This window comes from Bemisia tabaci, chromosome 3 (assembly GCF_918797505.1).
Source record: "Bemisia tabaci chromosome 3, PGI_BMITA_v3".
Classification (NCBI taxonomy): Eukaryota; Metazoa; Arthropoda; class Insecta; order Hemiptera; family Aleyrodidae; genus Bemisia; species Bemisia tabaci.
This window is the reverse complement of record NC_092795.1, coordinates 32719474-32734892: the sequence shown is the minus strand read 5'-3', so window position 1 is coordinate 32734892 and position 15419 is coordinate 32719474. Positions and strand designations below refer to the sequence as shown.

At 36.8% G+C, this 15419-nt stretch overlaps 1 protein-coding gene across 3 annotated transcripts in view; it reads right to left on the bottom strand.

Moving 5' to 3' along the window:
* The window catches only part of Dap160 (dynamin associated protein 160), a 49466-nt gene extending 34293 nt beyond the window's left edge, over positions 1-15173 (bottom strand). For 2 of the 3 annotated variants that reach the window (XM_019061170.2, XM_019061172.2), the window contains exons 1-17: positions 14956-15173; positions 13757-13927; positions 12643-12785; positions 11831-12193; positions 10804-11046; positions 10016-10058; positions 9100-9479; positions 8432-8582; positions 7559-7681; positions 6945-7083; positions 6140-6457; positions 5178-5303; positions 4263-4365; positions 3558-3646; positions 2877-3040; positions 1791-2007; positions 122-248 (exon numbers count right to left, since the gene is read on the bottom strand). In XM_019061170.2, the coding sequence (XP_018916715.2) occupies positions 122-248; positions 1791-2007; positions 2877-3040; positions 3558-3646; positions 4263-4365; positions 5178-5303; positions 6140-6457; positions 6945-7083; positions 7559-7681; positions 8432-8582; positions 9100-9479; positions 10016-10058; positions 10804-11046; positions 11831-12193; positions 12643-12785; positions 13757-13908 (2881 nt within the window). In that variant the 5' untranslated portion in view covers positions 13909-13927; positions 14956-15173. The remainder of the gene's footprint in view (positions 1-121; positions 249-1790; positions 2008-2876; positions 3041-3557; positions 3647-4262; positions 4366-5177; positions 5304-6139; positions 6458-6944; positions 7084-7558; positions 7682-8431; positions 8583-9099; positions 9480-10015; positions 10059-10803; positions 11047-11830; positions 12194-12642; positions 12786-13756; positions 13928-14955) is intronic. The other variant, XM_019061171.2, reaches the window with a different exon arrangement.
* Positions 15174-15419: the final 246 nt, after the last annotated feature.

Here is a 15419-nt window from a genome sequence, read left to right as displayed (position 1 = left end):
TAGTCATGAAATTTTTATTCAAACCACTAAGCTTCATCGTAAATCTCTTCACAATATGTGATGTATTCATATATTCAGAATCGAACTTATTTATTTACTTGAGTCACATTTTAATATATACCTTGGAGTCCCGAGTCAGCGGTGCCATAATCAACAGCAACAGGTTCAACTGCTTCTGGAATTGCTTTAACATAATTCTTAGGGAACCATCCGGACTGACCGTTACACTCCCCGTACCACCAGGAATCCTGAAAATTATACAAAACACTACTTAACTTACATCATATCAACTGAGTATTTGAGCCCTGCTTTAATCTCAGAATATTCTGGGAAGTTAAACAAATTCTCGTCTGTACTATGGGGCCTTGTCAGTTTTAGGTAAGCTGCGCAAGAAGGTTTCCTTAACCACAAAATGATGAAACAAGTGACAGTGAAAGGATTCTCCCTAAAAATACAGCCCTTCGAATTTTTTCAAGTAACTGGATTAATTCCTGCTTTCTTCAGCACTTTTGGAAAAACATTATCCATTATATTTTATTATGACAAAATTTTTTTTAATTCAACATTTTGGTTATTATGAGAAAAAACTATTGAAATATTGAAAATGGAGAAAACGAATTGTCTTTAAAAGCTTAATTCAACTTCCCTTGAATCTGCTAGAAATAAAGTAACAAAAAGTTGATGAAAAAAGCGAGTGAGTGTTAAAAATGTTTGATTTTTTCTCATAACTCCTCTCCTGAAAAGGGATTTACGGCATAAATCCAAATTGCAGAATATAATCATTTCCTAAGAAAATTGTCTTGATTAAACACTCTCTCTCCGGATCTCCTTCACAGACATTCACAGTTCACCTTAGATGCGAGAGGAAACCTTTTGATATACTATGGCGTGTCGGCTAGCATAGCACCGAACGTCTCCTAGCATTTCTGGAAGGAATTCAATGAACTCTGTAAAGCACTCCTGAGGGCAGTAAAACTACAGTGGAGCCCGTATATAACGAACCCGCTTTTAACGAAGTTTCGGATATAACGAAGTAATTTTCATTCCCCTAGAACCTCCCTATACACTCAATAATAAAAAAGCCCGCTTTTAACGAAGTCTCGGCGGCGGCACCTCGCATATAACGAAGTAATTTGCCGCCATTTCCGCTATTGTGTTCGGTATTTTCTGCTCTCTGGGCGAGTTCCGCTCGCTTGCGGTAAAACATGTGACAGTCGCGGAGTCACGAAGTTACGAATAAAAGAGAATGAGCGATAACGAAGTGAGCGCTCACTGCGCAGCTCGCCGCGCATGTCTCACACTGCACTCTCTCACACTTGCACGCGTCTGCGATGGAGGGGAAGGGGGAGACTTTCCGTGAGAGAGTGCGGTGTGAGACATGCACGGCGGGCTGCGCAGTGAGCGCTCACTTCGTTATCGCTCATTCTCTTTTATTCGTAACTTCGTGACTCCGCGACTGTCACATGTTTTACCGCAAGCGAGCGGAACTCGCCCAGAGAGCAGATTGTGTATTTTTGATCAAAATATACAAGTATTGAATCTGTATATTTGCAATTTTTTTTGTGTAATTTTTCCCGAATTTTCCCACAGAGTCCGCTTTTAACGAAGTTCCGGATATAACGAAGTTTTTCTGAGAACCGTGAACTTCGTTATATACGGGCTCCACTGTAATACTTTAATTTTGAGTTTTTCAGCGTTAAATTTGAAATCTACGAAGTTAGAAGATCAAACTTTCTTACTTCACAGTCTTTCCCCACCTAAAAGTCTAAACTATGTCAAATGATGTATACCTGATTTTCAGAGACTGCGATGATGTCACCCTTATTGAAATTCAAATGAGTATTCTTGCGTGCTATGAATGTGTACAGAGCCTCTGCTTTGAGGTTGACAGCGGTGCCCAAGCCAATGATGGGGTTTGCATCTTCGTTTTGAATTGGAGGAGCCCCTTCAGCAGCTTCAATTCCGGAGCCCGCATCGGATAAATTCTCGGGTACTTCCGCAATGCCCCTGTCAAAACCAATGCTGATCAAACTTGTGACAACAAAACAAAACACCCGTTTTTGCAACATTGTTTACAAAAAGAAAAGAAAAAAGCTAGGTAACTTCAAATTTTGAATTTTAGCTTTGCAAACCTCAGTTATGAAACCATATCGCCAAACAAAAATATAGTATAGTACTCAGAAATTCACTTTCCAGCTCGTCAATATCTCAACATCAAATTTAAACTCTAAATAGATCCAACTCGATCCAATCCAAAAGATCCAATCATAAAACCTCTCATGCTCAAAGGGTCGTACAAAAAGTTGTATTTTGTTCGGAGGTAACACTCGCAACATGTTGTGAAAACAAGCAACAATCGCATTTTGTTCGCAGTTGTTTTGTATTGTGGAGGCGGGGCTTATTTTCGCGCACAAAAATTTGGGAACCCCTACCGCAACATTGTTGTACAACAACTGCAACGTGCTCAAAGCAAGTCGTTTTTATGCTGTTCAAAAAAGTAGCGCTGGTTTCTAACCTAAACTTGGAAGTTGCTCTCTCATTGGTTGTTCAGAATCGCATAAAAAAACAAGAAAAATACAGAAACATTTTGTTGTTTCGAACAAAACACAACTAAAAATGATGTAGAAAATAACATCATTTATCTAGCATGAAATTTCTCTAAATTTTGTACTGCATTCACACTGATTTCCGAAACAACTACTGTTCTATTTTATTTCTCCTACTTTCATTCCCAGAATTGAGAAGATACCTCTGTGAGGGGTGGGGTGGTATATAATTCATAGTCTGAGTTACTTCATTTTAATCTATCAGTTAAAAGGAAAGAAAGGAATTTACAGAGATGAAAGTGTTTTATCTTGGAAGGACTTATATCTTACTCGAGTGGTCGATTGAGAGTAACAGCATCATCAGTATGCCCGTTGGCTGTTGAATAACTGTCATTGGCTTCTAGAGGCTCCACGTAAGATTCAGGGAACCATCCTGTTTGACCCCGCAATTCTCCTGCCAGCCATCCTGGTTCGGCGTTTTGACTAATTGGTACCTGCAAAAAGACATTTAAAATTATCAAGTGCTTCATTGCGCTTACCACAATAAAAGATGTGGTTTTTGACAACATACTAATAATTTTCGCCTCACTCATTGTTGACTGATAATAATTTCAGCATCGTTCACTTTGTATCAGAATTAATTCACTTCTTGAAGGTAGATTTGTCTGAAAACATAAGATTATCTTACTTCAAAATAATAGCCAATCACCCAAAAACCTCACCTCCAGCTTGTGGGCCTGCGGCCCTATAAAACTTTGTATACAGGGTAAAACTGGACAGATTCTGTACATAACTACACGTAAAAAAACTCTACAAACTCTCTATGCACTCTTTTTTCAGGCACAGGTAAAGTCATTGGCCGCTATACACTCACTTTTGGTGATTAATTGAGATTTTAAACAGAAATGTGGCAGTTTATTTCCAAGGGTATCAATATCCTTCCTACTTCCTATGAAACTAAAGATTATCCTAGAGGATGCCGGAACTTTTGAGAGTATTCACTTTACTTACCATTATGACATCACCTGGTTGGAAAGAGAGCTCATCTCCATTTCTGGCAACGAATTCGTAGAGAGCTCTGTATTTTCTGTAGTTGCTTACTGCAAAAAGTCAAAATATACAACGCTTATAGAGAAGCAAATGTATTCAATTCATACAAAAGGTGGCAGAAATGGGGGGAAAAAAAAATATGTATAAAAACTTGACAAACTTTTATACGCCACTTCAGAACTGGCAGACATGTTTTCCTTGACCGTTCAAATTTTCAAAATTTAAGGCAAACAAATTTTAAAATTTGATGATTTTTCATACGTGGGACTTCCCGTATCAGAGAGAAACCAAATTTTCAGGCAAACATCAGAAAAAATTGATTTTGTCAATACTGATAGTTATTTTTGAAATCAACTACTTACACTTGATTTAAGAATAAAGTACCCACAAGGATGCCAAGGTTAATAATACACAGTAGCACACTCTATGGGAAGCTAAAAAAAGTTAGGAGATCAAGAACACAATGAGTAAAGTATTGATACTCTCTGGGAGTGCTAACACATTTTGAAAACATGATATATCTATGACAGGATAATGGCTTCGAAATACTATTCCACTACTCCACTAGTTCTGGCTAATATTTAAAGATTAATCAAATGTATTGCAATGAAAACAAATCCATCTTTCCTGGAAGAATAAAATCAGCAGAAAAAGAGGAAATATTACCTTCGACGGTGGTATCTTCTGACCATGTTGTAGGAGCCGAATCCCATGCAGCATCGGTGCTCCAGTTGTAAGATTTCATGCGATTTCCTTTAAGCTCTAAAACCTGTAAGGAACATTCCACAATGATTTCTCAGGTACACAAATCAAAACTAAATCATATTTTTCTGAAAGGGCGAAAGTCTAGATTTTCTAAAATCATTTTTGTTATTTGTTCAAACTCTTGAACAACTCCATAGTCTAATTTAAATGATCGGGTTCGCTGTTTCAGTTTAGAATTTTATTGAGATTGCGGTGCATTAAAAAAGCAGTATAAACGATGTCAGTACATCTGAACTGAAGTCTTTTCAGAAAAATCCTGTTCAACTGCAAGGATAAAATGTTGAATACGTAAATATTTCTCTCAATGAGACGCGAACTCAAGAAACAGGATGGCATCAACGGTACAGAGCTCTTATTAAAAATGCAGCACAAGTATGATACACATTCTACTGATAGATTAAATTTGGGGAGATAGAGAATGTATCTAAGCATCAAGATTTTTAAAACAAATTTTACACATGAAATCAGCCAATCTCCATGGTAAGATGGTTACATTGTATTTTGCAAGTCACTTTTTCTCTAAGCTTCACATTATTTAATTTTTGCATTAGGTATTTATTAGAGAAAACAAATATACATTACACCTTGAAATATTCTTTGATTTTTTTTTTATTATTTCTTGATCATTCTAAGCAAATTTTGATTGTTTAGATTCGATTTTTTTCCTAAAAAATAAAGAATGCACGGCAAATAAGAAGAGTGATTTCTCGGTTTTGTAATTGGAAGGTCATTGGTTCTGAAATTTTAGCACTCTCATCACCTTCAAATTACATAGCTATCCTGCCATCGCAAATACTACACAATATTACTGCCTACCTTGTTTCTTTTTTCGTCGTAAACAATAAAGAGATCTTCGCATTCTGCTATGAGACTACGTAACTGGTCTTTTAATTCGCTAAGTTGAGTATTGTTGTTGTTGATGTCTTCTTCCTTGCTCTTTACCTGAAAAATAAAACGATAGGCTAACTAGGCTATTGGAAAATGAAAAAACACAGAAACTGCTTTCAACAACTTTAGAAACTAAGGTGCACTTTCAATTCATTCCAACAAACAGCTGATTACGAGGCCAATTCTACATTCATTGGTGCAGTGAGAAAGAAATTAGAAATTGAAAGCAATGACCCAACAGATTTCGTTAATAGACCAACTCAGATAAAATAAAAGCAAAGTACCTTTTCCGATTGTACTTGACATATCACTGACACAATCCAGAAATAGTCATTTTTGAGTGAAGCTGATTTATAGCCTTAATACAAAGTACTTTCAGATGGAAAGAAAGAAAAATGCCATAATTATGTGCATCTCAATGCAGTAACAGAAATATCATTTTGCGTCTGGCCACATTCACAGCAATTTTTGAGATAAAAATTACTTTTCAAATTGTCATCTTGTTAACAGACAGTTTTTTCTGCGTAAAGGATTCAACTTTTCTTACAAAATTTTGTCATACAGTTTTACTTGATTGAATTCTACATACTTTATCCTCTATATTAAATAACCTAATTCTTATCAATTAGTCATTTCTCTATGTAAAAAACCATTTTGGTACCAAGCAAAGCCCAAACTCTGCAGCTTTTCATGCTGGAAGCTTATTTTCACACTGTAAAGGCAAATATAAAATAAAATAAAATAAACTTGATCGAAAAATCATAATTTCAATTTTTATTTTCTAGACTGATAAGTATATGATTCAGAAGTTATTTTCTTCTCTCTATGACCAGGAAGAACTTCCTTTTAGAGGCATACAATACTTTAGACATACAATAACGAAAACTCACTTCTTTTTCCATTTCCTCCAGTTTCTCACGCAGTTGTTTCAAAGCAATTTGTTTGTTATTCAGAGCGATTTTTGCTTGTTCCTGCGCGGCTGCATCTGTGCTGGATTGATTTAATTTATTTTTAGCTTCTAGTCGTAACTTCTCTTGACTCAAAACTATCAGTCGTTGGTTTTGATCTTTCAGCTTGGCCTTCAATGTTGACATTTCGTTCATTTGCGTGTCTCGAGTCGTGCGCATTCCATCAATTGTTGTTTTTACACCTGTTACACCTGCTCTTGTATCGCCAATTTTCCGAGAAAGTTCTCTGACTTTGTCATTCTGTTAACAGCAAAGAAAGCAAGTTTAATGGAATTCATCAATAAAAAAAACGACTGTGGAGAAAAATATCAAATAAATAGCTGCTACATTAGAGCATAATAGAGACTCAAAACAAAGATTGGGTTCGCATAGGAATATGATGTTCATAAAAATTAAGGTTTAACTCACTTGCAGGCGGACTTTCTATCATTTGACGCGTTTCAGTTGCGCAGCACACCATCATCAACATCTGATTAGTTGCTAATGATTGTCCCTTGACGCAACTGAAACGTTACTGATGAAAGAAAGTTCACGTGCCAGTGAGATAAACCTTGATTGTTGAGCATTTAAGAGGCTTATACTTTTCAACTTCTGAGAACTTTTCTTAATTATTTTAAATTGTGGAAGTAAAGAAGATTCTGAGCCCCCAAATCAAATATTTTCTACTTCATGATTCATATCAGATTGGCACATTTTACTGAGAGACAAGATTAAATAGTGATCTTACCAGTTGCTGCAGTTCAATGGTGAGATTTTGATTCTTGGCTTTCATGCGGAGGACAGCCTCTTGTTCTTTTTGTCTCTGTTGTTCTAATTCTTGGATTCGTTGCTTTTCCCACTCGAGTTGCCTTTGCCGTTCCATTTCACTGCAAAATTCAACATAAAGACACATTTAACTAATTTCAACTAAAAGTAAATTAATTGTGAAAGTAGGGTTTAGCAAAAAACATTTTAATTTTTTTTCATAATCTTCTGTCTTTTCATAAAGCTAAAATAAAAAGTGAAAAAATAAAAAATAAGAATAGAATTTCAAGATCATCCAACAGCCGTGTTGCTGAGGGAAGTTACGTAAAAATTTTTATGTCATGTTCCGAGCTCAAAATTGGCAGATTACTACAAAACTTCACACCCGATATCAGTGCAGTATTTACTTAGACCACTCTCAACTCTATCTTGGAAATACTACACAGCAAGTTCCATTGAAAATCAAATTGTGATTTTTCAACTCACCTCGACGAAAAACGCTTGAACATAAAATTTTATCTCGGTGCGGTAGGGTTCTTTATCTTGTAGTCAGTCAAGATTAGCAACTTTTTATGGATAAAATAAAATTATATTTACCGCCTGGCTGCTTCTTTTTGTTCTAGGGCTCGCCTCCTTTCTTCCTCTTTGGCTTCCTCTATTTCTCTCTGTCTTTGCATTTGTTTTTCAAACTCTTCCTGTCGCTTTCTTTCCTGCTCCAATCTAAAAGAAAAATAAATCACAATTCTGAGGGCTGTTTAACATCCTTTGATGAAATTTGATATCTCATCGAAGGAACACTTTAAACACTATTTTTGGGAATTTTGGGGCTTACACGATGAATTTTACGGTCAAAATGACAATTCAAAATCATTTTGGAACTAACAATCTGAATTTCCAGTTAAAATTTAACAGACATTCAGGCTTTAACAAGTGGTTGGACCTGTAGCGAGAGGTGATAGAATCAGACCTGAGATGGGTAAAAGACAATATGGTGGCTAAAATACATTGAAGCATATCTAAAATGCAAAATTCCCCTATATACATCCTTCTTTAGAGGGAAAACAAATCAAATATAAGGCTTCAAATTTTATTCATTTTTCTTCGCCATTCCATGATCATACTGTGACTATTTGAAGGCAGAATGCTGACTTGCTTCACTTCAGAGCACATCATGAAAAGAAAATCTGAGTATAAGCATTTTTCATTCTTTCGAGATACACACTGTGTATCCTGGAGTAATTGTTTTGAAAAAATGTATGTAGATATACAAGTTGCCTTTTCCTATGGGGTAATATAACAAAGGAAAACTCACAAATGCGGAATGGAAAACTTCTTCATTAGCACAGCCATTCTTGAAAAAATAAGCAAGAACAAAAATTTTGAATCACCGTTTGAGTAATTAGTTAGTTAGTTAGTGGACTAAATTGGAAAAATAAATCATGCATATAGACTGAAAGTAAGGAGAATTACCGCAATTTTTCTCGCTTTTCTGCTTCTTCTCTTTCTTTTCTTTCCCGTTCTTCTTGTTCCTTTCGCTGAATTTCTAGTAAGGCTTTCCTTCGTCTCTCTAGTTCGGCTTGTCCTTTTTCAAAGTTTTCTTTTCTTTTATCTTCGAAAGTTGCTGAAATCAGAATAGAACTGAAAATTTAGAGGAGCATAGAAAAAATGGGAGAACATTGACTCTTAAATCATGATCAGAGGGTGAGAAAATGAGAATTTTTCCCGGGTAATAGTGATAAAAGCTATATAAACTATCGATCTCTTGTAAAGTTAAACTTTAGTTCCTTGCAGAACGATGAGTTTGCTTTCTTGGCCGATTTGACCTACAATGATTTCTTTTACAAACCAGAAATTTGACTAGAAATACATTTTACAAAAAAAAAACCTGTTATAACTGGCTCATTTTAGAAACAACATATGTTAAGTTCTTAAGTTTCCTTATGGAGATCTGTGCTTCCATAGATGAGCCAGGGATAGCAGTTCTTTAGTAAAAAATTTAGTGCAATAGACTGATTATGATGTAACAATTGATGCTAATCTCATACTCATTAATGATTTTAGAAATTCTCAAAATGTCCAACATGTCTTTTGATGGTCGTGTAATAAACTTTATTTGTAGACAAGAAACAGCAACTTACTTTGACTAATGCCAGCCAATGGGTCTGGTACATCATTGTTTGCAGAAACACTGTTTTGTCGCTGCCTTCGGAATGCAGGAGGAATGAGATCAATGGGAAGGGGTGAAGGGATTTTCTGTTTTGACCTAGCTAAATCGCAGAGATGCATTGCCAGAACAAACTCATCGCAGGATAATTGGCCGTCAGAATCCATGTCAGAGAGATCCCAGATCTTTGCTAGGTCGGCTTGAGGCAACTGAGACTGGACCAATAGGCCTCTTGCCTGAACTCCGGACAAAAAACCGCACCGTGTCCGGTCATGTGTGTTGAAAAGTTGAGTGTATTTTAACTTTGAGGCATGTGGCACTGACCATTCCACAGGTGCTTGGACTGCTGGTGGTCTGAGTAAAAAAATAAAATGCAAGAGAAATTAAATTCACATCTCCAAATCCACTTTGCTTGTAACACTTGAATTCTGAGTTTTGTTTCCGATGGCACTAAATATTTTTACAAAATATAGTAATGACATTAGTGGCTGTAAACATGTTGCTCTAGTAATAGGGTTAATTTTTTTAAGGAGTTCATATTTTCAAACGTAAAAGGAAATACGATATTTGTGGTTGAAGTAGAAAAATTCATATCTCAGATTACATCACGAGTCTCTGTGCATATTTAACCTTTTTAAAGAGAAATTAGCCAACAGTTTATGAAGACATTTTTAGTGAATTTTCTTCACTAAAAACAAAAACTGAACTTCTGGAAAAATTGAACAAAATTGCATTGACATGTTATAATTAATTTTTCCTGTTGAAAATAGAGCATATTTAGACATTCTCATTCATTGAAATTTTTGCAGGCTCGCATCGAGGTACAAATTTTTTGTATTAGGCCATAGACATTTTATTAAAATTGTTTTTTACATCTTTATTTTACTTACGGAGAATCCAAAGAACTAAGCTTTTCGAGGACTCCAGGAGCACCTGAGAAAAAATAAAAGCAACATCAATGAAAATGACCAACAACATTCTCAAGTACCTATTTAATATTCCCTTTCCCACCAATACAAAGTCTCTGCAGTTTCATCATTTAATTGCGATGCAATCACAGAAAAAATTCGTTCTACAAATAAAACGATGGTAAAATTATCCGAACCGAGTCTCGTTCTGTCAAAAAACTTTCACCTAGGCCAGAAGCCAAAGTGTCAAAAATTGTTCTGGAGTGCATAACTTCCCCAACTTTGGAGCATCATTCATACATTGGAAAACTTGATTTTGACAACATATTTCTGTCGTTTGAATGAAATGTTTGGTTTGAGAGCGACCCAATTCTAAATATTTGAAGCAATTTTGAAGGGAAATGGTTTTAAGGCGTAGACCAAACCATTCTTTTCTAAAGCAGAAAAAAAATTAAGAAAAAATAAAAATTATATCCCATAATTAGCGAAATTTGTTCGGATCGAAAATGACTCATGTTTGAAGTTTTGCATCATTTTAGTTCCAAGCAAGAAAAACATATATTTTTTTACCACTGATTCTTAGTCTCTCTCTATGATAGCTTAACTACATTCACCAAACATATTTTCAAATCATGGAAAACTGTCAGCTCCCATCAGTTCTTTTCGTTTTTAGCACCTTTTCCCCCTCAGAGTTAGATCGTTTTTGAACTGGAAAAATCAAATATAAGGATAACAGTAATAATAAAATGACAAGAGGAGGACCAACTTACCTGGCGGAGAAGTTTTCGTGGGGGCCAAAGGAACGCCTGGAGGAGAGACCAAAGAGCCAGCCAGAGGAGTTGGCTGCACACCTGGAGGCGAAACAACACCTGGCACTGATGTCAAGGGGGCTCCAGATACTTGAGGTATGTTACTGGCTGGCAGAGCACCGTTCATGAGAGAGAGATCACTCAGGCCAAAACCGCTACCACTTAAACCAGCACTCAACGGTGCTGCTGTCACTGGTGACATACCTTGAAATTGATATTTTAACTTTAGATCTTTAGTGTAATACAAAGTATACAAATTGTCAAGTAAAAGAATTCATGGCTTGACACTTTATCAATATTCTCAAAATTCAAAAGTCTAGGGAGCAAACGTTGAAACTTATTGACAAGGGGGCGCAAAAGCGGACTTGTAAAGAGGTTAATCGCGAGTTCCTTTGTTTTTCATCTGTTTGCGACACAACAGAATACCTACACCACTATACTGTCCAACATCAGCCAGTTTCCCTCCTTCACTTTGCATGAGGATTCAATTAAATGTGGTCCAATCAATTTTTAATGCCCCTCCCCTCTTATAAAAATGAACAGTTTTTCATACTTGGACCCCTGCAGTCCCTGCACCCCTTCCCATCTTTACAAAGCTTTGGATATTCTTCCTCCGAGAGAATAATGCATGGTTTGTTAAAAATCTCCAGTAAAAGTGATGTATACTTTAAAATGTTCCTTCATTTTCTACTACATATTTAATTAATCGCAAAGACAAGATATTATGAGTCCATCACCGATTTCTTCCCATCAAGCTGCCACTGACTTTAATTGGCTTATAGGAAGAATAGGATTCTCCTCATTAGATTATATGCGATATTATATATGAGATTATGTGAGATGAAATAGATGACCTTTTATTTTCTTGACTATGATAAGGTCGAGGGCATTGATGAAACAATGATGGTTACTTTCGGGGATCATTTCTCAATGAAATGAAAAAATTCTGCAGCTGTCATGAGAAAATGGATTGAATTGAGGAACATACCCACTGGCGGTGTGACACCAACGGATGATAGAGGTGGAATACCAACAGGGGACATGCTTGTTGGAGGTTTGCTGACAGGTGGGATCCCAATCGGAGGAATTGCGACTGGCGGGATGCTAACTGGTGGGATGCCAACAGGCGGAATACCCCCCATCACACCCATGGCACTAGTAGCTACAGTGTTCGGCGGGACGATCGGGATGTTGGTGCCGGGAGGCGTCACCATTTTAGGAGCAGCTGGCATGGGAGGAACAGCTGGACGCACTGCAGGAGTTATAGGAGGAATGCTCCCTAGTGGCTGTGACATAACTGGCAGACTCGTAGGCACAGGAGGAATAACTGGTTTTGACACACCCGGAACAGCTGTTATCAGAAAACAAGAGACAAAGCTATCAAACATGTAAACTAGCTAGAGATACCATCCTCCTGCAAAGTACAATAATGCTACAGATTTTGATGACCATGTCTAGTTGAAAGACATGCAAAGTCCTTTTTGGACACTGTAACAAAGGCTAAACTTGGAACGACATATCCTGTTAGTATCATTTCTAAATTTCTGCTCCATACTTATTTTGACAAGGAGATACCGAACAGTACAACTAATATTAGCAAATGCAAGGCATTGCACAAAGATTTGTCTGTACGTGAAAAGTCCTCTTTCATACGATGAAGCGTGAGAATTTTTTCATCAGATTCTCTTGAAAAGTGTTCTGACTGCCCAGAGTTGTTTCTATGGCACTACTGAAGATTCTACCCATAAGTGTAGTTATATCATAAAATCAAAGAGAAGTATGACTTTAAAAAAAAAATACCTGTCATCTGGAGCGATTGAATCATTGATGGAGGGATGGCTTTTGGAACCTCAATACCACGTAATTTTAAACTGATAAGCTTGCAGGCAATGGAAAATTCATTGATATTCATTCGACCATCTGCATCCGTGTCCGCCAGAGCCCTGTGAGAGAAGAAAATATTCAGCTGAGTATTGAAAGTTTAAATGAACTAGATCACTCAAATACATTTACTATCTGTAGACCAGAGTAAGCATTAGACTGTCGAATTAAAGAAAACTAATAATATTTAGCGGGACAGACATACAAGGGCTTCTAGACAAGATCTAAACTACAAAAGAAAACCACATGTTTTCTCCTCAAAATTTTAAGTAAAGAACGATTCACGTAACGGTAAGTTCCGATATTAAGTCCTGAACAAGATATGAACAAATATTTTTAACACAGATAAAATGGAAGTTAGACTATACAAATGGCATCATATGTATTTTTCCCATTGAGCTAATGTTAGTTGTAAGTGGCTGAACGCTAATATCTTGCTTGGGAGTTAATTTCCAGAATTCTCGTTGTGTGATTTGTTTGATTCAAGCATTTTCTACATTTCAAATGTTGACATAGAGTGCTTAGTGCTGATAAATATAATTTGAATTGTGGCAATTTGTGAGATCCAGCACCGAAATTATTGGCAAGAAGTGTTGGACTCAATTGATAATCCTAATTTTGGATGGTTCCTCCGATTTCCTGAGGCGGAGCATAAGGGTGCTATGAATTCCCCATCAAACGATCCTGGTTGCATGGTTATTTGAAAGAAAAAATGAAAAACTAGAAGAAATCGGGTTGGGATGGAGTTAAAATTGTGGTGAAATGTGTGTTTTTTGCAAGATAATATCAATTTGTGAATGAAGGACAAAAATAAGAGGTCATAGTTTTTAAAATTTTGGAAAAAAGGGTGTATAAAATGGAGAGGCCGATTTGAAAAAAGAGCACGTTTTTTCAGTACATAGAGTGAGCAAAAATTTAGCTGGAATCTTTATTAGGTTCAATAAATTCATTTCAAGGAGGGGAAAAAAATTTAAAAGATTAAAAAATCAATCTCAGAAACCATGCTGCACCCAGCATAAAAACTTAATATTACCATATTGCTCCAAGAACAGGAAGTGGTAGTTGAGAGAGCATAAAGAAACCCTTGGCTTGATCCCCTGTGATAATGCCATTGATTGGTTTTAGACCTTGAAACTGACTTTCAAACCTTGCCCGCTCCTGCGGTGTGATCACCCAGGGATCCATCTTAGTTGTTCCGCTGCTTCTGGAAAAATAATTAAAACTCATTAATAAAGGTTGCATTTCATTTAAAAAGCTCAACATTAATGAGCAGAGAAGTCTATCAAAACTCCCACATTCTAGCGACAAAATTTTTTTTAAAAAATAAAGCACATTTTTGACTGCCGTTTACATGAGATCTTCATTGCAGTTTCATTTTATAATTCCAAAACGTTATAGTTTGATTAGTGAGAGCTTTCTTGAGTAAAGAGCCGATCTTGCAAAGATAAATCGACTAGGATAAAATGCACAGGGGCCCTTTAACAGAGGGGAATGGTGCTCTACGAGAGACAATCAGGATGACAGGGCCTAAACGTTCAACCTAGAGAAAAGAAAGGAGGATTAGAGCGAAAGAATTTACTGTTTCATTCTTACCAACCAAATAAGCCTTACCGGCTGGGGGAGAGATGGTCTCTCAATGAAGCAAAGGAATGTATCAAAAGGGGGTGCAGCTATGATAAGTAGGACACACTGATTCAAAGTGGAGAAGTTCTTCACAATTAGGAGCTCTTGGTGGAATTGAAAACGTGTCTCCTCAGGAAGTGTAGCTGCACATTTGGAATGGAAGTAGATGAATTGCATAGCTACAACCTATTCGAAATATCCACCTCCTCGCACTTCAATCCGTCTCTAAAAGCTGTGACGGATGAGTGGTGGTTCAACGCATAGGTTCTACTGAGGAGGTGGTTCTCACCAAGGGGTTTAGTGCAAAAGCTGGCCGACCAAAGTAAGTAACTGTTAGTTACATAAAACAGAAACTGACTGTTCAAAGCAACATAGTTACACTCGGCTGTCCACACTTCCCGCTGTATGTCAACGAGTCCTGAACTCCAGCATTCCAGGACAGCATAGCCAACAAGTCTGAGAAATCTGATTTTTTCAGCTAGCAGCTGAAATAATAGGGGTATGAAACCGACTAGAACCGCTCTTTTTGAAAACTGAGAGACGGATGAAATGATCAGAAGGGATGCACCAAGCCAAAGAAAGTAGATGGTGGTAAAGTTGACTTCTTACCTGACTATCACAGAAGAACGACCCTGTTTTAGAACGATGACATGTTACTGCAAAGATTTCGGAGAAAAATTTTAATTTAACTTTTAAAGGGAATGAAAACGCAAGTTAAATCATCGCGGATTCTTAGAACTACTTGGAGGATGACTACAAATCGATTCGAGGCAATTTTTTGACATCCGGGGGGGAGGGACAGGATCGATTGATAATGGTCCGTCTACGAACGAGATTTGAGGTTATTTCCACCATCCACCATGACACTTCTTCAAGACGCGCAGCTGCCAGATTTGACTTTACCGACTGAGCAACTTTGTATCATGAAATGAAAACTAGTTTTGGACACCGATCATTAAATTTTCTTGGCATGGTTCTTAATGTTTTCCCAATACAACAAATCCCTTTAAAACGCATCCAAAAAATCTGTAATTTGGGTAGAAATGCTTGATATTTCAATTCGCAAACTTTAG